This window comes from Lacerta agilis, chromosome 7 (assembly GCF_009819535.1).
Source record: "Lacerta agilis isolate rLacAgi1 chromosome 7, rLacAgi1.pri, whole genome shotgun sequence".
In the NCBI taxonomy this organism is placed as follows: Eukaryota; Metazoa; Chordata; class Lepidosauria; order Squamata; family Lacertidae; genus Lacerta; species Lacerta agilis.
The window spans coordinates 86,051,420-86,074,962 of NC_046318.1; the positions used below are offsets into that span (position 1 = coordinate 86,051,420).

The 23,543-nt window shown below is 57.4% G+C and overlaps 2 protein-coding genes across 3 annotated transcripts in view; one reads left to right on the forward strand and one right to left on the reverse strand.

Moving 5' to 3' along the window:
- The window catches only part of GRINA (glutamate ionotropic receptor NMDA type subunit associated protein 1), a 28,024-nt gene extending 22,408 nt beyond the window's left edge, over positions 1-5,616 (reverse strand). Inside the window, exon 1 of one of the 2 annotated variants that reach the window (XM_033156040.1) lies at positions 5,558-5,616. The gene's annotated coding sequence lies outside the window, so the exon portion shown is untranslated. The remainder of the gene's footprint in view (positions 1-5,557) is intronic. The other variant, XM_033156041.1, reaches the window with a different exon arrangement.
- Positions 5,617-8,901: 3,285 nt separating this feature from the next.
- Positions 8,902-22,598, forward strand: PARP10 (poly(ADP-ribose) polymerase family member 10). The gene is made up of 10 exons (XM_033156020.1): positions 8,902-9,066; positions 10,686-10,931; positions 11,059-11,304; positions 14,109-14,962; positions 16,481-16,693; positions 17,413-17,533; positions 18,038-18,952; positions 19,271-19,410; positions 20,555-20,729; positions 22,257-22,598. The coding sequence occupies exons 1-10, from the start codon at positions 8,910-8,912 to the stop codon at positions 22,556-22,558; spliced, it is 3,369 nt and encodes a 1,122-aa protein (XP_033011911.1). The 5' UTR covers positions 8,902-8,909; the 3' UTR covers positions 22,559-22,598.
- The last annotated feature ends 945 nt before the right edge of the window (positions 22,599-23,543 follow it).

The following is a 23,543-nucleotide window of genomic DNA, read 5'->3' on the forward strand; positions in this document are numbered from 1 at the left end:
AGCAGTCCACGATAAAGCCCTAGCAAATGGGGGGGGGGGGTGTTGCTCCCTCCCCCCTTCAGACCAAGCAGGAGGGCTGGTGGGGGTGCACAGAGAAGATGCCAGGATGTGCCAGCAGCAAGAGACATGCTATGCCACTTTTGCTGTCCCCAGCTATGGGGAAAGCTTGGTTGTGCCACTTAGCCAGGAGCTGCAAGAGGGAAGGGAGGAAAGCAGCATTTTTGCCCCCCCCCTCAGGCCCCCTCGCCTTAGTCCCCATTCCCAACACTTGATGCTCCCATTCTGTCAGCAACTGGGAGAGGACCAGGCAGCTGTTCGTAGAAAAGGAAACTTGGGCTCCTCCAATGCTTCCCCAGAGAACTGAAACAAGGCCAGGGTGGTGCAGGTTGTCTGGCTGCACTAGGGGAGGGGGGAGGCTTGGGGGGGGGCTGCAGCTGGCCAATAATTATGCCCCTGCTCCCTGGCCCAAGAGGGACCCCCAAGCAGCCCCCTAGGCACCACCCAAAGAGGTTTCCTTTCCCCATCCCCAGAGAGGGTGCTGCTCTAGACTCCCTAAGAATGGATGATGGCAGACTGGGAACTGCGGGGGGGGGGGGAGGAAGGAGCCCTTGTTGGTGCCACTTGCAGTGCCAGCCAGCCAAGAAGCCCCTCCAGCAGAGACGCCAAGCCCAAGCGGGACGGCAGAGCATTCGCCTGGAAGGAGGCCAGCCAAAGACCCCCCTCCAGGGAGGCTGTGGAGGGAGAGGCGCCCCCTCCCAAAGGCCAAGCATCCCAGTGACATCCTGTCACGTCACCAGGCTCCACATCCGCGCAGGGCACACAGAGACCCCTACGGGTGGCAGCGCCACCTGAGGACGGGGTGGGGTGGGGGCTACGCCGTCCCCTCCTCCCCCCCCAGCTCGTAATCCGCTTTCAGCTTAAGGCGCCCTAATTCCCAGCTGGGCCTATTTCTGGCCTCAGCGACCCTAATCCCTTCGCTCGGCCCACCCACTGTGTGGAGGGGGCACCGAGATGCCCCGGGCTGAATCAGCCACCATGAGGGGGGGGCAGCGAAGGCCAGGCTCGAGGGAACCTCTGCAGGGAACTTGGATCTTTCTGCATCACCAAAACGACAGAAACCCCAAGGGCCCCCTCCCCTCTTACAAAGAGCAAAAACAACATCAGCTGCCCCCTCTTTTTAAAGATGAGGCTTGCGGCAGGGGACAAGGCAACCAATTCTGGGGGTGGGGGTCCTTTCTGCAAAGGTGGATAAGCTATCGCCAAGGGAAGCTCTAGCAGCGAAGTTCCCGGGTCCGGCTAGATGTCCCCCCACCCACCCAGCGCCCCCCCCCGGCGGCTCTTGGGTCCTGCCTGCGCATCTCTGCCAGGGGCTGGAGCGGGTCCCCTCCTCTGCTGGGCCTGCGGAGAGCGGCCTTTCTCTCCAAGCCCGACCCAGTCCTGCTGCTTTTCATTAGGGCCTGGGATTCAAGGGTCACTGAAGAGACGGGCAGTTGAAGACCAATTCTTGGGGTGTGCCGCCTGCAGCCTGAGAAAGCAGCAGCCTGGCCAGCGGGAGACTGCAGGGCCAGTCCAGGAGAGAGGCCTGGCAACACACACACAAACCCACAAAGGGACCAAGGAGAGCCAAAGGAGCTCTTCTGCAGGAACAGCCCCGTCAGCGGAACAGGGTGACCCACACATGGATGCTCCAAGGGGCAGGAGCCCCACTCTGTACCTTCTCCCATGCCAGCCTCACACAGCAGCTGAAGGCTCAAGTCATACGGGTGGGGAGACCCCCTTTCTGTGGCCCCAGAAGCCCCCCTTCAAGTGCAGGGTTCTGGAGAACTCAGGGGGTGAGGGAGGAAAAGGGGGGTTCTCAAAACCCAACCCTTCTCCCGCCATGATTTCACCTCACAACTCTCTGTGTCTTGCACTCTGCAAAATGTGCTTTGAGACCAAGATGACAAACACAGAGAGCCAATTCAGAAATGTGTTATGTGACGTCCTGCACTGTGGAAACCGGCCAAGAGAAACCCAAAATCCAGCCTAATCACCTAGAAAGAAACCAAACCAGAATACAGGCCAGCCGGCCAGGCATCCTCCCCTTAGAACAGGCACCCCCAACCTGCGGCCCTCCAGATGTTTTGCCCTGTTTTGATCTAACAGGACCAGTGGTCAGGGATGATGGGAAATGTAGTCCAAAACATCTGGAGGGCTGAAGGTTAGGGATGCCTGCCTCAGAAGCACCTCCACATCCAACTCAATAGATTCTCTGGCCCTCCAAGGCCAAGGAGCTTCCCTCACTCCCCTGAGACGGAACGTTTTATGCGCGCTTTAATATATGCCAACGGCCTCTCTCTACGCATTTTGCGGGGTTGTGCACTGACGCCGTGCAAGAAAAGCAGCCCCACTTAGCACACTGAGCGTGTGGCTCCGCTCCCCCCCCCCCCGAGCGATCCATGCGCAAGAAGACATTCCCCACCCTCGAGCGAGCAGCATGTTCAGTGTCGTCACAGGAGAACATCCCAGAATTCTCTCCTGCCATCTGGAGAGCAACAGCCCCTCGCTGTATCTGTGGCGAAGAGCATCGCGCTGGCAAGGAATGTGTTCCGTTCATATTCTGCTCTCCTTCTTTTTTAAAAATAAAGCACACATGCAAAGCCGCTTCCAAGTGTTAAAAGCTGACAGATAACCAAGAGGCCATTAAACCAACTGGCCCCAAGGCACCTGTTTCTCCACAAGATCAAGCTGCTTTCCCTTTGTCCCAGACACTGAAGGCCCCAATCCCTCCTTCCACCAGACACGCTCCACTCTCTACCCATCTGGATCCCAATGCCGTCCTCCCATCTCCCTTCTATCTCACTGTCCTGGTCAAACACCCCCCCCCCCAGAAATGCAGCAAAATCTGGAGCAAAAGGCTCCCCCTTGTCTCATTTCTGGCCTGGAGGGGCGGCTTGAGAAGTCTGAGCCAATGGTCGGATGCTGCGCTCTCATTGATGAAATGGTTGCTCTACCTGGCAAGGAGATTCTTCCCCTCCCCTCATGCTTTGTGCACCTGGGTGACGCAAGGCAGACCGAAAATGGTCAAATGTAGAAGACTCAGCCCTCGCTCTCTGTCTTGCATGGTGAGCCTTGGACACTTGTTGTGCCTGAAGAAGTCTGAAACCTCTCTCCCAGCTTCAGAAACACAGACTGACCCCATAAAATGTGGCCTCGCTCCCTTGGGATCCTTTGCTCTGGGGGACCAGCAAACTTGCCAAGGAGCTTCAGCTGCTCTGGGCGACACACTTGGGGTCCCAACTCTACAACTCTTTGAAAGGCAGACTTGGCACCACACTCAGCTTCCATTAGGGTGGGCTGCTCGGCCACCCCCCAGCGGCAGCACGGGTGCCCCTTCCTCCTCCTAGGGGAAGGCCCAGCAGCTGGGAGGGGGCAGCAGCCTCCTCTTCCCAAACACTGAGCAAGGCAACTTTCTGGTGCAGCAGCAGCAGCCCTGCCCGGCCCCATCAGGGCACCCAGGGGCCACCGCCGCACGTACCCAAGTCATCTGGGCCCTGGACCAGCGGTGAGGGCTGGGCTGGAGCTTATTTCTGCCGGCTGCAAAGGAGACTGGAAGGGCCAAAGCATTTTGCAGACCCCAGCTCACTGCTGAACCGTGGGGCCTTGCAACCCCTCGCAGCGCATTGTGGTTCTGTGCCACTTCCCCACTAGCCAACTTGGCAGGCCAGGACCCTTTGCTCCCACCCAGCCAGCGCTGACAAGAGGCAGCTGCTGCATTTGGGACACACGTCAGGCTCCCCCAGCTACATGGAGGACATGTGCCATGCGCCAAGGCCCAGGCACTGAGCACAGGGGCTCTAATTCTGCCTGCCCACTTGTGGGACCACAGCGCCCTGGTCAAGCACCAAGGAGGAACTGGGCTGTGCCCAATCACCCACCCTGGTTGTAGCACACTGGTACTCTCCAGCAGATGTTGTGAATGACACCTGCCCTCCCCGTGAGGCCAAGCTCCCTGGCGCAAATGGGAGCTGTGGTCCGACACATCTGAAGGCAACCATGCCAGTCAACTCTCCTCTCTCACACCAAACCCATGTGGTGAGGCAAGGCTGAGTGTGACTCCCGCAAGGCCAAGCCAGCTGCAAAACCACAGGAGGGGGTCAGCCAGTGCGGTGTGTGTGTGTGTGGGGGGGAGAGAGATTCACCACCCCGTTGAATCAGACTCTTTTGCCTGCCTGTGTCCTGCCTTCTTCAAAGCTGTCAGCTGTCCAGGGGGACAGAGCGGCAGATCAAGGATATATAGACTAAGAACCAACAGGAACCAAACGACTTCTTTTTCCTTCTGGCTTCTTCCTCCCACCCCCCACAGCCTGGGGTTTATGCCATGACCCCCCTCCCCTCCAACCGCCTTCTAAAAAGACAAGAAAAAGCCTCTTCCCAAAGATATTAAAGAAATTTACAAATCACTCCACTCTGAACAAACAAAAGGAAAAGGCAGAGAGCAGGGGGGCTAACTTGAAAAAATATGGGGGGGGAGGCAGGTAAATTCAGTCCCACCTAATCAATCACAAGGAATGGGTCATGCAAACCATTTGACTGTCAATGCCCATCAACTGGGGGGAAGCTTTTCAAATATTTTATGGGGGGGGGGCAAGGGACCTCTGTCCCTAGGAGTTGGCTCCTATGCCAGAAAGTCTTCAATACTGAAGGCAGCAAAACTGCCCGGCCCACCACTGCACTAGGACCACCTGCCCAGGCCCCACGGGCAGCATTTCATTTGGGCCAGGTTTCATTTATGATTTAATCCCGTATTTTTTGAGGGGGGGGGGCACTGCTTCTGCTCTGATGCTGCTCAGGCCGCGCTGGGTTTTCCCAAACAGCCTCCCGAGGCTACCTTAGAGGCTGGAATTTCTTTTAATAGGAGGACGGGATAAATTAAAATCTCCACCGGCCTCCGCCCGCCTCTCCTATCCGCGCCCCTTCCTCCTTTCTCTCCGGCTCCATCCATCCTTCCCTCCGCGCCGACGGAGCCTCTCCAGACAGAGTCACCTGCGCGGGCCGCGCGCGGGGCTGCCGGTGCCTGCGCTGCTCTCCGAAGCCGGGAAGGGGGGGGGGGATGCCGTGCCACGCCCCGGACCCCCCTCCCGCCCCACCGCATTGCAGGCCTCCGGGGAGAGCCAGAGGGGCTGAGCCCCCTACCGGCCGCCCCCCCCCCGAAAAGGAGGCTGGACACCGGCCGGCCTCGCCTTGCAGCCCCGGACGCCGCGGGACAGCTCGACGGCCCCCGCCCGACAAAACACCACCACCAGGACCCCATTGCCGGAATTGGGAGGGGGGGCGACCAGGTGACGCGACGGGGCCCCCGCCCGCTGTGGCGCACCAAGGCGTCCCTCCCCCGGCGGAAGCATCACCTCTTCCCCCCCCCCCGCGCGGTTTAGGATCCCGCTGTTTCCGAGGACCACGCAGTCCCCGTCCCCCCCGCAGCGCTGCTGGGAACCGGACTTCGCCCCCCTCCCGTCACGACCCCGCGGGCCCGGGAGCCCCTTGTTCGCCCCCCCCCCCCCGCCGCCGCCGGGCTCACCTGACGGGCTTCGGCGCAGCTCCGTGGCTCGCCCAGCGCAGCTCGGCGTCAAGGGATGGCGGCGCTGCGCAGGTGGGGGCTTTCCTCCAGGGGGCGGAGCGTCAGGTGGAGGGGCGTGGCCAGGAGTCAAATACAGCAGGGGGGTGGAGGAGGCGCAGCAGCACAGCCCGACCAGAAAGAGACCCGCACGCACCCTCTCGGAGAGACTTGCTGAAGCTCTGGATTCCGGGCAAGGGAAAGCGCACCTTGAAGGCAGGTTGCGCCAGGAGCCCAGCGGCCGATGGATCCAACCCAAAGGCTTCTCGACCAACCTAAGCTGCGCTCACGGTGGTGGTGGTGGGGGGGGGGCACCGAAGCGCCCCAATGGACGCCCCTCCGTCTGTTGGACAGGAGCGCAGCAGCAGCGCTTTCCCTGCGCGCGGCGTCCGAGGGGGCAGCTGGATCACCAGTCCTGCCCCACTGGAAACCCAGGGCAGCTAAGGGGGGACCCCAACCCACTACCATCAATCATCATGGGGGGACGGACGCCGGGCGCATTTCGGGGCGGCCACCCAAGCAGGGCTCTGCCCCGAGCTGCTTCCCATCCGAAGCCGTTTTCGCCGCCAGAGGGCGCGCTGCTTTTAGCGCGGGATCACCTCCGCGGGAAAAACATTGTCCCAACAAATAAACATGTGCGCTGATTGGACTGGGCAGGTTGAGGGACGAGGCGTCTGACGAATCAGCCGCTCCCAACGAAGCCTAGCTAAAGTAAATTTTGAGGTGGGATTAGAGCGGTTGAAGCGACGGAGTCAACCAATGAAAGGGAGGGGAAGAAGGAAGGCAGTCGGACCAATCAGATTCTGGGGCTCGGACTGACAGCTAGAGTCACCAATTCGAAAAGGGTTGCGTGGGAAAATCTGGTCGACGTGAATGAGCCGAAGGGAGCGCGTTCTCACGTTCCGTGCGTGAAGCCTCAGCCTGCAGCCTGCGCGCGCATCCGGGGCTGAAGTTTCAAGTGCAGGGATGGCTTGCAATTTGTAATAATTTATAGCAATTTGTAATAATTATTTATAATAATTTATAAGACACTGAACCTCCCGTCTTCAAAGAGAAGGTACCTATTTATTTGAAACAAAATAAAATAAAAAATTCTTTCCAGTAGCACCTTAGAGACCAACTAAGGTTGTTCTTGGTATGAGCTTTCGTGTGCATGCACACTTCTTCATCTGACCCCAAGCGATGCCTCTCTGGTCCAGTTCAGGGATGTCATCAGCACACTTTTGGAAAATAATAATAATAATAAATTTATATTTTATACCCCACCCATCTGGCTGGGTTTCCCCAGCCACTCTGGGTGGCTCCCAACAGAATATTAAAAACACGATAAAACGTCAAACATTTAATAATAATAATAATTTATTTATACCCCGCCCATCTGGCTGGGTTTCCCCAGCCACTCTGGGCGGCTTCCAACAGAACATTAAAATGCAATAATCTATTCAACATTAAAAGCCTCCCTAAACAGGGCTGCCTTCAGATGTGATCTAAACGTCTGGTAGTTGTTTTTCTTGTTGACATCTGGTGGGAGGGCGTTCCACAGGGCGGGCGCCACTACCGAGAAGGCCCTCTGCCTGGTTCCCTGTAGCTTTGCTTCTCGCAGTGAGGGAACCGCCAGAAGGCCCTCAGCGCTGGATCTCCGTGTCCGGGCTGAATGATGGGGGTGGAGATGCTCCTTCAGGTATACTGGACCGAGGCTGTTTAGGGCTTTAAAGGTCAGCACCAACACTTTGAATTGCGCTTGGAAATGTACTGGGAGCCAATGTAGATCTTTCAAGGTTTTATATGGTCTCGGGGGCCACTCCCAGTCACCAGTCTAGCTGCCGCATTCTGGATTAATTGCAGTTTCCGGGTCACCTTCAAAGGTAGCCCCACGTAGAGCGCATTGCAATAGTCTAAGCAGGAGATAACTAGAGCATGCACCACTTTGGTGAGACAGTCCGCGGGCAGGTAGGGTCTCAGCCTGCGTACCAGATGGAGCTGGTAGACAGCCACCCTGGACACAGAATTAACCTGCACCCCTATGGACAGCTGAGAGTCCAAAATTACTCCCAGGCTGCGCATCTGGTCCTTCAGGGGCACAGTTACCCCATTCAGGACCAGGGAGTCCTGCACACTTGCCCTCCTCCTGTCCCCCAAAAACAGTACTTCTGTCTTGTCAGGATTCAACCTGAATCTGTTAGCCGCCATCCATCCTCCAACCGCCTCCAGGCACTCACACAGGACCTTCACGGCCTTCACTGGTTCTGATTTTGAAAGAGAGGTAGAGCTGGGTATCATCCGCATACTGATGAACACCCAGCCCAAACCCCCTGATGATCTCCCAGCGGCTGCATGTAGATGTTGAAAAGCATGGAGGAGAGGACAGAACCCTGAGGCAGACTCCTGGTTTTTCTTTCTGTCGCTTCCCAATACATTTGAACTAGATGGCGGTCAGTGTCCCTTCCCAGCCTCACAGTTCTGTGATTCTATGATTCTAAGTTCCAGTGCAGAGGCTTTTCCCTCATGGACAGCCTAACCTGCCCCACAGGGTGGTTGTGAGGATGAAACGGGGAGGAGGAGAACCATGCAGACCACCTTGAGCTCCCTGGGAGTTAGAGGTGGTATGGAAACGAAATAAATAAAGGGGACTGACTCCCTCTTGACAGCACCCCCCCCCTCGGTCTAGTCCCCATGCATTCAGTCCCCGCACTAGGGCAGGGCAGCAGACCCTCCTCGCTCAAGCTGCGCGCCACGAGCATCTCTAAAGGGGACGGAGAGCCGGCGCGCAGTGGGATCCCGAGTGTCGGCGCCGGAGAGAGAGAAGGCGAGAGCGCGCGCGCACTGCCGGGAAGGGTCCTTCCAGATGTTGGGGGCTCCAGCCACATCTGGATGGCCGCTGGGGTTTTTTGTTTGCCCCCCTTCGCGGGGAGGATCTTTGCGCCTCGACGGAGAGACGGGTGGCGCCCTGCCCTCCCCACATGCTTCTGGGCCCTGGGTCCGCCCCCGAAGCGGCAGCCTCCAGGCAATGGAGGCGGGAAGGTGCCGCAAAGGCTTGTGGGCGTTGTAGTCCGCCGCCCCCCCGACAGCTGCGGGGATGCCCACGGCGCGCAGCTCGGCCGGAGAAGCTCCCTCGCCGGGACGGGCGGCTCTTGGCCGGCGCAGCGGGCGCAGGGAGCTCAGCCCGGGCGCCGAGCCCTGCGGGGCCGTCGGGGCTGCGCGTGGCCGTTGAGGGGCGGAGGGGCTCAGGGGCGCGCGCGCGCGTCCCCGCCCCTTCCTGCGCCCGCCGAGGCGCTTTCGCTTTCGCTTCCCGGGAGGCGCTTGGGTGGCGCGCGCGATGGCGGCGGCCGTGGAGGTGCGCGGGGTCCCCGGCGACGTGGCGGACGAGCTGCTGGTGCTCTACTTCGAGAACCGGCGCCGCTCGGGCGGGGGCGCCGTGCAGAGGTGCCGCCGGAGGGGCGCCCGCGCCACGCTCACCTTCGAAAGCGCCGAGGGTGAGTCGGCATCCCCGGGGGCAGGGGAGCCGTCCAGGAGGCTCCTCCCGCGGCAAAGCGGCGTCTTCCCAGGAGGCTCCTGCCCGCTGCGCAGGAAGGGGTTTCAAAATAACGTCCTGCCGAGGTTCAGGATCCCACCCGGAATCGAACCCTTTATAAATTCTTACAACAGTTGCAAACAGACCAAAGTGCACCAAAACAACTTTCTTCTTTGGGGAAAAAGGTCTGGGGTGTTTTGCAGCTCCCTCGTCCCTCCCCCTTTACTGGTGAAAGTAGGAGCCCCCTGGCACATCAGCGGGGGGGGGGGGTTTCAGAGTGAGGGTGGCCTGGCCTGGCAGGGGGGGCGGGGGCTGCCTGCTCTTGACCAAGTGCGTCCCAGGAAATGGAAAGGGAAACCCGGAGATGCGGAGTCTTGGCTGGCTGGCAGGAGACTCCTTCCATCCTTTGCGGTTCCTCTCCTTGGAGACTGTTGCTCACGTTTTGTATAGTTACAGGTAGGTGTCCTTGTTGGTCTGCCATAGTCGAAACAAAATAAAAAAAATCCTTCCAGTAGCACCTTAAAGGTAAAGGGATCCCTGACCATTACCGGTAGGTCCAGTCGTGTCCGACTCTGGGGTTGTGGCGCTCATCTCACGTTACTGGCCTTAGAGACCAACTAAGTTTGTCATTGGTATGAGCTTCCGTGTTCACGCGCACTTCTTCAGATACCCATTTTGTAGACAGTGATTGTCTCCCACAGCCACGCCAGAGAAATTTGTGTGGTCTGTGAACATGGAATAAAATTTGTATTGCACAAAAGAGGCGGAGGGAGCACTTGTTATCAGCCTTACTACTGGAGAAAGGCGACTGTCTCATCATCATCACCATCATCAATTTATTATTTATACCCCGCCCCCCATCTGGCTGGGCTTCCGCAGCCCCACTAGCTGGCTCCCAACAGAACAATAAAAACAAAATTTAAATTTAAACATTAAAAACTTCCCTTCAGGTGTCTTCTAAAAGTCAGATAGTTGTTTATTTCCTTGACATCTGATGGAAGGGCGTTTCACAGGGCGGGCGCCACCACCAAGAAGGCCCTCTGCCTGGTTCCCTGTAACCTCACTTCTTGCAATGAGGGAACCGCCAGAGCTGGACCTCACAGTGGTCATGGGGAGGGAAGGGGGAAGCAGGAGGGCAGCTCCCCTTCCGGAAGGGGAGCTGGAAGCAGGCCTTTACACACCAGAAGAGCCCTGCAGCTGGATCAGGCCCATCTAGTTCAGCCTGCTGTTCCATGGGAAGCAGGAGTGAGGTGCCTGGCCCTTGGTATACGATCTGAGAGTTCAGATAATCTAGGGGTGCTCTGCTGCGCTGGTGTTGCTGCAAACCGGAGTGAGCAGGGAACCTGTGGTGCCCTCCAGGTGCCAATGCAATTCCCACCAACCCTGGCGGTTGGCCATGCTGTCTAGGGGTGAAGGGGGCCCTGCAGCACCTGGGAGAAACAGGTTTGCCCTGCCTGTTGCTGACGCTCCAGCCTCTGGGCCCCTGGGGATGGAGGTCCTGGGCTGCTGGGTTGGTGCTTTCTCTTCTGTCGGTTCCCGGCTTGCAAGGTGACCTTCTGGCCTCCTGCGCTCTCCATCCAGACGCCCAGCGGGTCCTCTCCAGAACGGACCACCAGCTGCAGGACGCCCACCTGACGGTGCACCCGGCTGCTCCTCGGGATTATGGGAAGGTGGTCCTGCAGGGCCTGAACCCCCAGACCAGCCGGGACCTGGTGGAGCTTTACGTGGAGAGGATGTTGAACTGTGAGAGCGGTGTCTACTCCGTCTTCCGCAGCCACAGGGGGGACCAGGCCCTGGTGCAGCTGCCCAGTCCGTTCAGCAACGCAGGTACGGGGGGGGGAGGCTTCTGCTTCCCTTCTGACTTCCTCAGGGGAGCTCTGTGCCTCTTGGGGGGCTCCTCTTTCTCTCTGCTTCTTTCCCTTCACTCGGTCTCCTCTCCCTCTCTTCCTGGCAGAGTTCCTGGCCTTGGCAGAGCATGTGCAGAGTCGGCCGCTGGACGGAGCCCACCTGGCGCTGGACTGGGTGGAGCAGACGGACAGCGTGCTGGTGCAGCGTGGGGAGGGCCCCGGCCACAGCCCCCTCAGTCAGGACCTGCTGGAGCTGTACTTTGAGAGCAAGCGCAGCGGTGGGGGGCCAGTGCGGGCTGTGAGGCTGCTTCGGGGGGCCACGGTGGCTGTCATCTCCTTCCAGAACCCAGCAGGTAAGGGGTGAGCCTGGAACTCTGCAGAAGCATTTCTTCCAGGAAGGCCGGGGTGGCGGGGGGGGGGTGTTGCTGGCATCTTCCGTGAACCTGAGTGGGTGGGGGGGCAGTGTTAAAAATTCAGGCAGCCTGACCTGATGGGACTCGTCAGCTTAGTCCTTCTGGTGTCCCTCCTGCGCTGTCTCCCTGCAGGAGGTGGCTGACCTTGACTGCAAGGGGGGGGGACTGGTCCTCTGGCGGTCCCATCTCCACGGTCAGCCTCTGCATTCCACTTTCTGGGGAGTGCTGCTGCTGCTGCTGCTGCTGCAGCACTCTGGTCCTGCTAGCAAACTTCCGCTTGGTTGGAGAACAGGCCTGATCCTGTTGCGTATGTTCTCAGGCTGGTTTAAGGCAGCATTGATCTGTGCCCACACCCCTTGTGGGTGCCTGTGAGTCCAGGGTGACCTTTGGGTGCCTCTTCTGACAGACTCTTTGGAGGGAGAGCAATGGGGGCAGCTGTCCCCCAGGCTTCACGCATGCCAGGCAGGTTCATCAACATTGCTACTGTTTGGTCCGGTGTTTGCAATACCAGATCCCTTTTTTTGTCTTTTTTCATACATATAATTATTATTAAATTTTCTGATTTACATTTCAAAATATACGTTTAAACAATCTTAAATCAGTGACTTCCCTTCTCTTTCCGTGGCTCATTTTGCATATCCCACATCCCTGCATATTTTACATGAACTAAACCATTCAGTAATCCATTGTTACATCCATCAAAACTTATTTACACTGTTGAATTTATCTTCATGCTACCAGCAGTTTTAAATGAATGTAATTTTCACCCATATATTCAGCAAACATTTTCCAGTCGTCTTTAGATGTACGTTCTTCTTGTTCTCATATTCTATTTGTTGTTGTTCAGTCGTTCAGTCGTGTCCGACTCTTCGTGACCCCATGGACCAGAGCACGCCAGGCACGCCTATCCTTCACTGCCTCTCGCAGTTTGGCCAAACTCATGTTAGTAGCTTCGAGAATACTGTCCAACTATCTCATCCTTTGTCATCCCCTTCTCCTTGTGCCCTCCATCTTTCCCAACATCAGGGTCTTTTCTAGGGATTCTTCTCTTCTCATGAGGTGGCCAAAGTACTGGAGCCTCAACTTCAGGATCTGTCCTTCTAGTGAGCACTCAGGGCTGATTTCTTTGAGAATGGATAGGTTTGATCTCTTTGCAGTCCATGGGACTCTCAAGAGTCTCCTCCAGCACCATAATTCAAAAGCATCAATTCTTCAGCGATCAGCCTTCTTTATGATCCAGCTCTCACTTCCGTACATTACTACTGGGAAAACCATAGCTTTAACTATACGGACCTTTGTCGGCAAGGTGATGTCTCTGCTTTTTAAGATGCTGTCTAGGTTTGTCATTGCTTTCCTCCCAAGAAGCAGGCGTCTTCTAATTTCGTGACTGCTGTCACCACCTGCAGTGATCATGGAACCCAAGAAAGTGAAATCTCTCACTGCCTCCATTTCTTCCCCTTCTATTTGCCAGGAGGTGATGGGACCAGTGGCCATGATCTTAGTTTTTTGATGTTGAGCTTGAGACCATATTTTGTGCTCTCCTCTTTCACCCTCATTAAAAGGTTCTTTAATTCCTCCTCACTTTCTGCCATCATCAGCATATCTGAGGTTGTTGATATTTTTTCCGGCAATCTTAATTCCGGTTTGGGATTCATCCAGTCCAGCCTTTCGCATGATGAATTCTGCATATAAGTTAAATAAGCAGGGAGACAATATACAGCCTTGTCGTACTCCTTTCCCAATTTTGAACCAATCAGTTGTTCCATATCCAGTTCTAACTGTAGCTTCTTGTCCCACATAGAGATTTCTCAGGAGACAAATGAGGTGATCCGGCACTCCCATTTCTTTAAGAACTTGCCATAGTTTGCTGTGGTCGACACAGTCAAAGGCTTTTGCATAGTCAATGAAGCAGAAGTAGACGTTTTTCTGGAACTCTCTGGCTTTCTCCATAATCTAGCGCATGTTTGCAATTTGGTCTCTGGTTCCTCTGCCCCTTCGAAATCCAGCTTGCACTTCTGGGAGTTCTCGGTCCACATACTGCTTAAGCCTGCCTTGTAGAATTTTAAGCATAATCTTGTTAGCGTGTGAAATGAGTGCAATTGTGCGGTAGTTGGAGCATTCTTTGGCACTGCCCTTCTTTGGGATTGGGATGTAGACTGATCTTCTCCAATCCTCTGGCCACTGCTGAGTTTTCCAAACTTGCTGGCATATTGAGTGTAGCACCTTAACAGCATCATCTTTTAAAATTTTTAATAGTTCATATTCTATACCTGTATGTTAAATCTGCCAGCTGTGCATATTCTGTCAGCTTAAGTTGCCATTCTTCTTTGGTTGGGACCTCACTCCTTTTCCATTTTTGGGCTAACAAAACATGGGCTGCAGTAGTAGTATACATAAATAGTCTTTTCTGGCACCTGGGAATTTCCCTCTGAATTATCCCCCCAATTCATTATATATCATTTCCCAAAACTTTTACCCTTTTACAAGTCCACCGCATTTGATAAAATGTACCCTCAATCTCTGCATCTCCGGACCCCTTTCTTTCCAAGCTGCGAAGGCCACCTGCCAGGGATACTTTAGCCTCGGTTCCTGCATTGCAGGGGGTGGGGCTGGATGACCCTCGGAACCCCTTCCAACTCTACCCTTCTGTGAGTCTGTGGCTCAGTATTGGGAGCTCCCCCGCAGTCGTGGTGATGGCACTTCTCCTTCCTTCACCCGGCTCTCCTCTCCCTCTTCCCTTGCAGTGGTGGAGAAAGTGCTGCAGAAGACCCACCGCCTCCAGGACGGCAGCTTGGCTGTCTCCCCCCACTACGACTTCCTGGAGCCCCCCGAGCAAGAAGGGGCTGGGGTGGACGGAGCCCCTCCGGGGGACACGGGGACCCCCTTCGCCCTCCTTCCCCTCCCGGAAGCCTTTCCCCGGCAGCTGCTGCAGGTGGACCTGGTCCTCCGGGAGCTGAGCACCCCTGCCCCGGAATGCGTGATCGCCCCGGACGAAGCCGGCCTGCGCGTCTCGGGGGGCGACCCACTGCGCCAGAAGCGGCTGCTGGAGCACGTCCAGGGGGTCCTGCAGAACGTGACCCCCGAGCGCCTGCCCTTCTCTGCCTGGGTCCTGGACTTCCTTCGGCGGGAGGATGTGCGGAGTCACCTGGCGGAGATGCTGGCCAAGCGGGGGCTGGGCGCCTGCTTCCTCCCTGCTGCGGACGAGGTGCTGGTGGCGGCCCTGAGGCCCGAGACGGCCCGCCTGGCCACCGAGCTGCTGGGCTCCTCCCTGGGCCACTTCGCCCTGCCCTTGTCGGAGAGGCACCTGCCAGCCCTGGCCTCCCCCCGCTGGGCACAGCTGCAGGAGGCTCTTCCCTGCTGCCTGGTGCGCCTGGACGAGGGCGGGGAGCAGCTGGAGGGCCTGACCCTGGCTGGGATGGAGGCGGAGAACCGGGCCCGGCTGGCGGCCTTCCTGCAGGAGAGCATGCCCGACGAGAGCCTGGTGGCCATGGAGCCGGGCGCCCTGCGCTACCTGCAAAAGTACTACCAGGACGTGATGGAGGGCATGGGCAGCGTCACCCTCCTGCCCCTGGAAGGAGACGACGTCACAGGCTTGCGGGTAAGGAGAGGGCCTGCAGGCATCCTGCTCCCCGTCCCCAGCAAGGTGGAGCCCCGGAGCCATAGAGCTGCAGAGCGGGGAGGGACCCCCAAGAAGGAATTGCAGCAGCCACGTCATTGTGGGCCCCATGGCCCCCCTCCTCTCTTTTCAATTCCCCCTGCCCCAGGATGTCTATTGTGGGGACGGGACACCTTCCTCCCACCGCCCCTCCCTTCTCTGGGCCCCCCAGCCAGATCAGGGTTTGATTTCCAGGAGGGGCTGGTCCCCTCCTCCTACATCTGGTTTTCTGCAGCCCACTCTGCCCCAGATCATTGGGGCTGGAGGGCTCTGTAGCCTGGGGGGCGGGGTGCAGTCTGTGAGACAGGTGTATGCCTGGCCGGCTGCCTCGGGGGGGGGTGCTTCTGAGCCCCCGAGGGCTGGGTGCCAATCTGCCCTTGTCCTGTCTGGCTGCTGCGTGGCTTCCTGGGAACGGGGCTGGAAGTGGGGCTGGATGCAGGGGGCCACGTTCCCCTCCCCCTACACCCATGATGCTGGCTGGGTGGCCTTGAGCCTGTCACAGACCCACAGAGCTGCTGTGGGGATAAAATGGGGAGGGGGAGAATGCTGAACGCCGCCTTGGGGGAGCCCCTGGCAGGAAAGGTGATGTGTCTTCTGCTTCCCAGAGAGAGGATGTCACCTGCCACTCAAAAGCTCCTTCCAATTATTCTGAATCACTCTGACTCCTGAATTGTATTAATGCTTTTGATGAGTTTTTTTGCTCGTTTTTGAGACTCCAGTATCATTGCATCCTAATCTGTGTGATTTCAAACGTACCTGGTTGAGATCCTGCAAATAAAATGTGAGCTTAGAAGCTCTTTTTGCGCTGGAAAAACCTGGTGCAGGAACAGCTTCTAAGCTCTCTCTGCCTTGCTTGGGGAGGGGGCAAAGCTGTTTGGGCACACCAATTCTGAGCTGCCTTCAGAAGATCTTGCAGGGCTTCGGAGATCCTGGAAGAACTTGTGCCAGCACCCCTAGTTTTCCAGAGCCAACGTGTTGAGTGGCCAGCAAGACAGAGATATTTAAAGCTCTTTTTTGCAACTCATGCCTGGGTTTTGTTTTCCCCCCAAAGATGCAATTTGAGTATAGTTGTACCTTGGTTCTCGAATGCCAAAAACCTGGAAGTAAGTGGTCCGGTTTTCAAACGTTTTTTGGAAGCCAAACGTCTGACGTGGCTTCCTGTTGAGTGCAGGAAGCTCCTGCAGCCAATTGGAAGCTGCGCCTAGGTTTTCGAACGGTTTTGGGAGTCAAACGGACTTCTGGAATGGATTAAGTTTGAGAACCAAGGTTCCAGTGTATGTGTTTTTTCATATGTGTGCCACTCCTGGAACGTGGCCCCTGTGCAAGACGTGACTGAACTGCCCAGCGATTGCCACGCTTGTTGTTCTGTAACGCTGTTGTGATTCTTGCAAGTTGCTTTGAGCTGGACCTTTGTGGAATGCAAATGTCGTAAGTGGCTTCTGATCTCCTCCTGCCGTGCAGCTGAGTGGGGAGGCCAGAGCCTGCCAGGCGGCAGCTGAGCTCCTGCAGAGTCTGCTCAGCGCCATCCACACCCAGACGGTGACGCTGGAGCTGCCGGGCATCAGCCGCTTCTTGCAGGAGAAACGGGGCCAGGAGGCGGTGCAGGAACTGGAGAGGCGCTTCCGTTGCACCATCGGCCTGGAGAGGGTCCGCTGGAGCCCCCCAGAGACGCAGGTGGGTTCAGGTGCACTTTTTCGGGGGGGGGGCAGGATGCCCTGGAAAAAGGGAGCTCCGGAGGAAAGCGGGAAGGAGACCCCCCCCCCCGGGAATGTGAAGGCCAAGGGGCTTAGTGGGGGGGCCTTTTCTGCAGTGACTCCCCTTTTATGGGACTCCTTGGGGAGGCTCACCTGGTGTCTCCACTACGTATCTTTAGGCACCAGAAAAAACTACTGTATCCCTCTTTCCCCAGGCCTTCGGTTGTATTTGTGGCCTTCTAAACACACCTGGGGGGGGGGGCAGAATTTTTTTGTTTTTGTTTTATTACATTATGCACTTTATGTTCCTACGTTTTAAACTGCCCTGTGAATTTTGGATGTAAAGTGGGGTATAAATTTAACAAACAACAAGAATAATTTTCCCTAGGGGTGAAAATATATTCAAGGTGGGTTTCCAGGACCTGTTCACTTTTCTTTTATACTTTCATGGTTTACTTTACTTCCATGGCTGGGGTATAAATAACAAAATTATTGTTATTATTATATGCTATGTGCCTTTTATTTTCTGGTACGGTGCATAGAATCATAGAATGGTAGAGTTGGAAGGCCCCCCCCCCGTGGGTCATGTATTCCAGTGCAGGAATCTCAACATGTGCCCCCCATCCACTCTGAAATCAGACCGGACCCTGCTTGGCTCTGCGAATGCCTCTGACTTTCCTTCCCCCAATTTCTCCCCAGCACGAACTGGAGATGTCTCAGGAGCCGCTGGCAGTGAGCTGCCCGCGAGATTCCCCGCATGGGCAGGAGCGGCTGGGAGCCCCGGTGGGCGCAGCTGGTGAGAAGAGTGACGCCAACCTGGGTAAGATCCTGCACTCCTCTCCTGCCTGCCTGCTCTTGCGACTATGGAGAGGAGAGAGGTGCTGTGGGGCTGGCGTGATGGAGGGGGGTTGAGCTTCCTGCCCTTTCTTGCCCCTGAGAGACGTCCCTTCCCCCCACCCCCATGGCCCTCCAGAGCTGCCTGCCAGCAGAGGCTCATGTCGTCCCCCCCCCCCGGCGCATCTGGGGGTGCCAGAGATACAGAGACCCAGAGGAATAAATCATAAAATTACTATTAATATTCAGATTCCTGCATTGCAGGGGGTTGGACTGGCCCTGAGGACCCTTTCCAACTCTACTACGATTCTGAGATGGGGGGGTGTCTCCTTGCCTTCTCCCTCGAAGGCCCCGTACAGAGGAGCCGGCCTGGGGAGCCCCTCTAGCTGGGGGGGGGAGCGTGGGTGTGCTTGCGAGGGCAGCCCATTTCCGAGTGAGCCCCCCTCCCCGCCCACGTTCTGGCCCTTGACGGCCTCCTCTCCCTCCGCAGAAGAGATCAAGAGTCTGTTGGCTGCCCTCCAGCCCCCCAGGTCCTTGGAGAACATCACGGTGGAGGAGGAAGAGCAGGAGGACCTGTACACAGCCCCTGAGCAGGGGGCAGAGACGGCCCCTGCAGCTGCCAGGGCGGAGGGCACTGATGCCGAGGAGGAGGAGGAGGGGGCGCTGGAGGAAGGACCCCTGGCCCTGCGGAGCAGCGCAGCCGAGGAGGAAGAGGAGGCACAGCTACTTCTGGCCATCCAGCAGTCGATGGACAGCGCCCGGCAGGAGGAGGAGGAGCTGCGCCGGGCCGTGGAGCTCTCCCTCACCAGCTGGGCGCAGGAGCAGGAGCCCAGCGCTGACGCCACCTTCCTCTCGGCCCTCAACATCTCCCTGGAGGATGCGAGGCAGGTGGCCGACTCGGCCCAGGTGGCCGTCTTCCTGGGGGCAGAGGAGGACGCGGCCCCCCTGGCCCAGGAGCTGCAGGCTGCCCTGCGGGCCCAGGTGCGGGAGGAGATCGTGCCCCACGCTGCTCTGCGCTCCCTGGCGCCCCCCTGCCTCGCCTACCTGGCCCACCTAGAGCGCAAGCACGCCGTGCGGATCTCGCTGGATGGGGACGTGGCCGTGGTGCGAGGCTTTGCCGACTACCCCGTGGCCGCCACGCGGGACCTGGCGCTGCTGCTCACCCGGCTGCTGCGCACAGAGGCTGCGGGGGACCCTGGCAACGCCTGCTGGGTGCACTGGGACCCCCAGGGGTCCTCTACTCCATACTCTGCACAGGCCAGCGCCCTTCTGGAACAGGCGTGGGGTCGGGGGCTCAAGCACCTGGACGTCTTCTTTGACGGGCGCCCCTTCGCTATCGACTTTGAGCGCATGGAGGAGTACAACCTGGGCAGTGCCCGCACTGTGCCCATTGGCCGCCTCCCAGGTAGGCTCTGCCACCCCTTCAGGTGTGGCCTTCCCCTCCAGGGCTGTATGGGCTGCCTCTTGGCCCAAGTTACAGGTGGGTAGCCGTGTTGGTCTGCCATAGTCAAAACAAAATCGAAAATTCTTTCCAGTAGCACCTTAGAGACCAACTGAGTTTGTTCCTGGTATGAGCTTTCGTGTGCATGCACACTTCTTCAGATACACTGAAACAGAAGTCACCAGATCCTTAAATATAGTGAGTGGGGAGGGGCCATGGCGTGGGCAGGGGGCCCCTCCGAGCCCACACCCTCCTCCTGACGGGCAGTGCCCCCCTCTGCAGGTCCTTCTGGCCCTGTGGGGCTGGACGATGGGGAGGCGAAGCTGGTGCAGCTTGTGGAGGGAACAGAGGAGTTCCGAGAGACGGTGCGCCATTTCTACGACACCCTGGAGGATATGCACAACAAGATCCGCATCGTCAAGGTATTGGGGGGGGGGCACTGGTCTGGCACAGCCGGGGGCATGATGCTGTGGAGCAAGGGGAGCCAGCGTGGCACCCATGGGCACTCATGTGCCTCCGCTGGAATTAGACTGGCAAGAAGCTTGACCCGACAAATGCCCATCCAAGCTCTGCTTTGAAACCTCCAAGGAAGGAGAGTCTCTCGTGGGAGTCTGCTGAACAGGTCTTGCTGTCAAGAAAGTTTTTCTGTATGTTTAGTGGGAATCTCCTTTCTTGTCAACTTAAGCCATGGGTTCGAGTCCTACCATCCAGATAAGCATGTTCCCTCTTCCCTGTGACAGCCCCTGAGACATTTGAAGATGGCTCTTATCTCCTCAAAGTCTCCTCTTCTCCAGGCTAAACATCCCCAGCTCCTTCAACCGTTCCTCATCAGGCCTCTTTCCAGATCCTTGATCATCTTGGTTGCCCTCCACTGCACACATTCTAGCTTGTCAGCGTCCTCCTTAAAATTTGCTACCCAGAATTGGATACACCAGTGGGGGCTGACACGGTTGTTTGACCCACCTCTCGAATCTTTTCTGGGTGTTCATGATGCCTTAACTAGCAAGTAGACCGGGAGCAGTGAGTTGGTGCAGGGTCACAAATTGTCAGAGACCCAACTGAGGATTACAGCTCTGATGAGGAACGGTGGGAACCTCCCCCCCCCCTGCTTCTGACCAGGATCCTGAAGCTGCCCAGGAACAGTGGAGCAGCATAGATTTAGAGAATTGGTTTGCAGAGGGACATAGTTCGGAGAACAACAGCTGGGAAGAGCTGAGTGGGGAACAGCTAGGAGAAGCAGAACAGGAAGAGAGAGAGAACAGACTGAGAGTGTCCAGTCTATATCTCCAAGGGCAAGGAGAGCGGAAGGCTCAGTGGTTGCGAGATCAGGTTGCAAGAAGGGGGCAGTGACGGAGATGACTTGGGGGGGGGAGTAGGAGGGAAGCTTAATTGGGAACACCTTTCCTCCGAGAATGGCTGCGTTTCTCCGAAGCCTGACGCAAATCGTGAGCTTCGTGGCTGAGGTCTGGCCTGGGTCCTCGTCCGGCACTCTAACCACTGCACCACCGCTGCCTCTGCTGCCGCCTCTGCCTTCATGGCCCCTCCTTTTCCTTCCGTGCCCGGCAGGTGGAGAAGCTGCTGCACCCTCTTCTCTACCAGCAGTACCAGCTGAAGAAGGTGGCCCTGCTGAACGTTTGTGGGCGCCGGGACGTGGAGCGCCTCCTCTTCCACGGCACCACAGAGGAGTCCAGCCGCGAGATCTGCCTGCACGGCTTCAACCGCAGCTTCTGCGGAAAGAACGGTGAGCCACGGGGTGGGAAGGGGCTGTATTTGGGGTGCCTGGAGAGGGAGCCGGCAGCACCCAGGAGGGCCACCGCCGGGGCCCCAGCCCAGATCTGAGGGTTTGGGCCCCAACATTGGGCAAAAGAATCTGAGAGTCATGGGCGGGGGGCAAAAGATTCCTGCATTGCAGGGGGTTGGACTAGTTGACCCCCATGGACCCTTCCAATCAATTCTATGATTCTCTGCTCTCATTCGGACGTCCCTGGGAACTTGCTCCTGCCTGGAAATGGACACCTTGTCTAGAGTGTCGGACTAGGACAGGGGTCAGCAAACTATAGTCCGTGGGCTGGATCCGGCCCAATTGCCCTCAGGATCCGGCCCACAGATGTTCCGTGGATCATGTGGATTCCTTTGTTCATTTTTTTTCCTGCACCACCATTTTTTGGGGGGCCATTTCCCCCCTCCCTCTCACACACCATGGCGCCTCCTCCCTCCCTCCTGGCTTCTTCCCGCCCTGCGTAGAGGAGGAGGGGGCAGGGCTGAGCTGGCTGAGCGCCATTTTGGGCAGCGCCTCTCCGGAGCCAGCCAGCCCTTGCTCCGGCAGCACCATAGGGAGGCAGGGGGAGGGGAGGGGCTGGGGGAGAGAGGGAGAGAGAGAAGCCCCCTCCGCTGGGTGTGTGAGCGTGCAGGCTGGCCCGCCAGAAGGTCTGGGGGACGGTGAACCAGCCCCCTCCAAAAAAAGTTTGCTGATGCCTGGACTAGGACCTGGGAGAGCAGAGTTCCAATCCCGACTCAGCCATGAAGCTCCCTGGGTGACCTTGGGCCAGTCACCATCTCTTAGCCTAACCGACCTTGCAGGGTTGTTGTGAGGATGAGATGGGGAGAAGAAGAAGAACCATTCAAACCACCTTGAGATCCTTGGTAGAGAAAACGTAGTCTATAAATGTAAGAAATAAACTAAGTATATAATAAACAGAGGGAAGGATTAGCTTTTGAAGTTTGGCATTGCAAGAGGATTTGACAGATTCAGGGAGGAGAGGGCTAGCAATGGCTACTAGCCAGGATGGATATGCTTTGTCTCCAAGGCTGGAGGCAGCAATGCTTGCTGGGAACTGCAGGAGGGAAAAGTTCCTCTTGTGCTCGGATCCGGTTTCCTGTAAGGGGCATCTGGTGGGCCCCTGTGAGAACAGGACTATCCTGGTGACTCTTGGCCTGACCCAGCAGGCTCTGCTCATGTTCTTAAGGTGAGATTTCTTCACCAGCCATGCTTTGGAAAACAGCAAGGCTTGTCCCTCCTTGGAGTATTGAGGCAGCCCTGGGTGTTCTGAGCAGAGCCCCCAGGTGGACACATGAGGAACTGCAGGTCATGTGCCTGCTGCTCTGTAACTCCCCAAGCCTTGCAGGGGTTAGGCAGGATCGCAGGAGGTGATTTGGGGCTGGGGGAGACCTCGGGAAGAGTCAGGGGTTCCACAGAGCACATGCACCCCATTTCCTCCTCAGCCGGCCCTGACCCGAGCCCCCTCTTCCTTCCTCTTTTTCCCTCCAGCCACACGCTACGGCCACGGGGTCTACTTTGCCGTGAAGGCTGTCGTCTCCGTGCAGGAGATGTACTCCCCCTCCAGCAGCGATGGCAACAAGTACATCTTTGTGACGCAGACGCTGACTGGGGACTATGCGCTGGGCAACCCGGGCATGCGGGCGCCGCCCCTGCGGGAAGGGGAAGCCGTGCCGCGGCGCTACGACAGCACCGTGGACAACCTCCGCAACCCAGCCATCTTTGTCATCTTCAATGACACTCAGGCTTATCCTCAGCACCTCATCACCTGCCGCTGGTCCAAGCAGCCCTGAGGGGGGGGGGCTGCGAGGGCTGCTGTTCCCCTCTCCCCCAGGGCTGCCGGGCGAAACTGAGCAAGGGGGGTGGGCAAGGATGCCCTTGGCCAGATTGTCTGATCTGGGCCTTCCTGGCGTCTCCACTGGGCACCAGCCTTGGTTCAGACTGGATTTCCTACGGACCCTGGTTTCAACAAATTACCTCTTTTTGGGGGGGGGGGAGGGGGGCTGCTGATTCTGCTGCCGCCTACTTGGGGCATCACTTTGGGGGTGGTTTGAAGGATGGAGAAGCCATGCATTAAAAGGCGCACAAGGAAAAGTCAAAGCAGGGCCTGTCTTGCTTGGGGGGTGCCCCCTCTGCCCCCCCTTCCTTTGCTCCTTGGCTTGGCAAGAGCAGCAGAGACCAGCCTGGCTGGGAGAGTCTCAGGCTCTGCAGGTTCTTGGCAGGATCCTGCAGTGGCCAGACAAGGGCCAGCTTGGGTGGGGATGGGGGGCAGTGGAGACGGGTTGCCTCTCTGCCTTTGTCCCCCAAGAAGCCCAGCGTCTGCAGACAACTTCGGCACGTTGGCGCATGTCCTCTCTTCTTAGCTTCTTGTTCCAGCCTTTGAATCTGGCTTCCCTCCCTCCTGTAGCCTGTGAATAGCCTGGAGGGGAGAGGAATCGGAAAACTGTAGAGCTCAAAGGGACCCCAAGGGCCATCTAGTCCAACCCTCTGCAGTGCAGGAATTGCAGCTCGATTGTCCCTGACGGATGGCCAACCCATCTCTGTTTAGAAACCTCCAAGGAAGGAGAGTCCACCACCTCCACCCATTCTTATTCAACATCTTTATCAATGACTTGGATGATGGGCTTGAGGGCATCCTGATCAAGTTTGCAGATGACACCAAATTGGGAGGGGTGGCTAATACCCCAGAGGACAGGATCACACTTCAAAATGACCTTAACAGATTAGACAACTGGGCCAAAGCAAACAAGATGAATTTTAACAGGGAGAAATGTAAAG

Bases quoted from the DNA above. Each gene is read 5' to 3' on its own strand.
- PARP10 (XM_033156020.1), top strand. From the start codon at position 8,910: ATGGCGGCGGCCGTGGAGGTGCGCGGGGTCCCCGGCGACGTGGCGGAC. The intron at 11,305-14,108 runs GTAAGGGGTGAG...CTTCCCTTGCAG, and splicing joins CTCCTTCCAGAACCCAGCAG to TGGTGGAGAAAGTGCTGCAG. The intron at 19,411-20,554 runs GTATTGGGGGGG...CGTGCCCGGCAG, and splicing joins ACAAGATCCGCATCGTCAAG to GTGGAGAAGCTGCTGCACCC.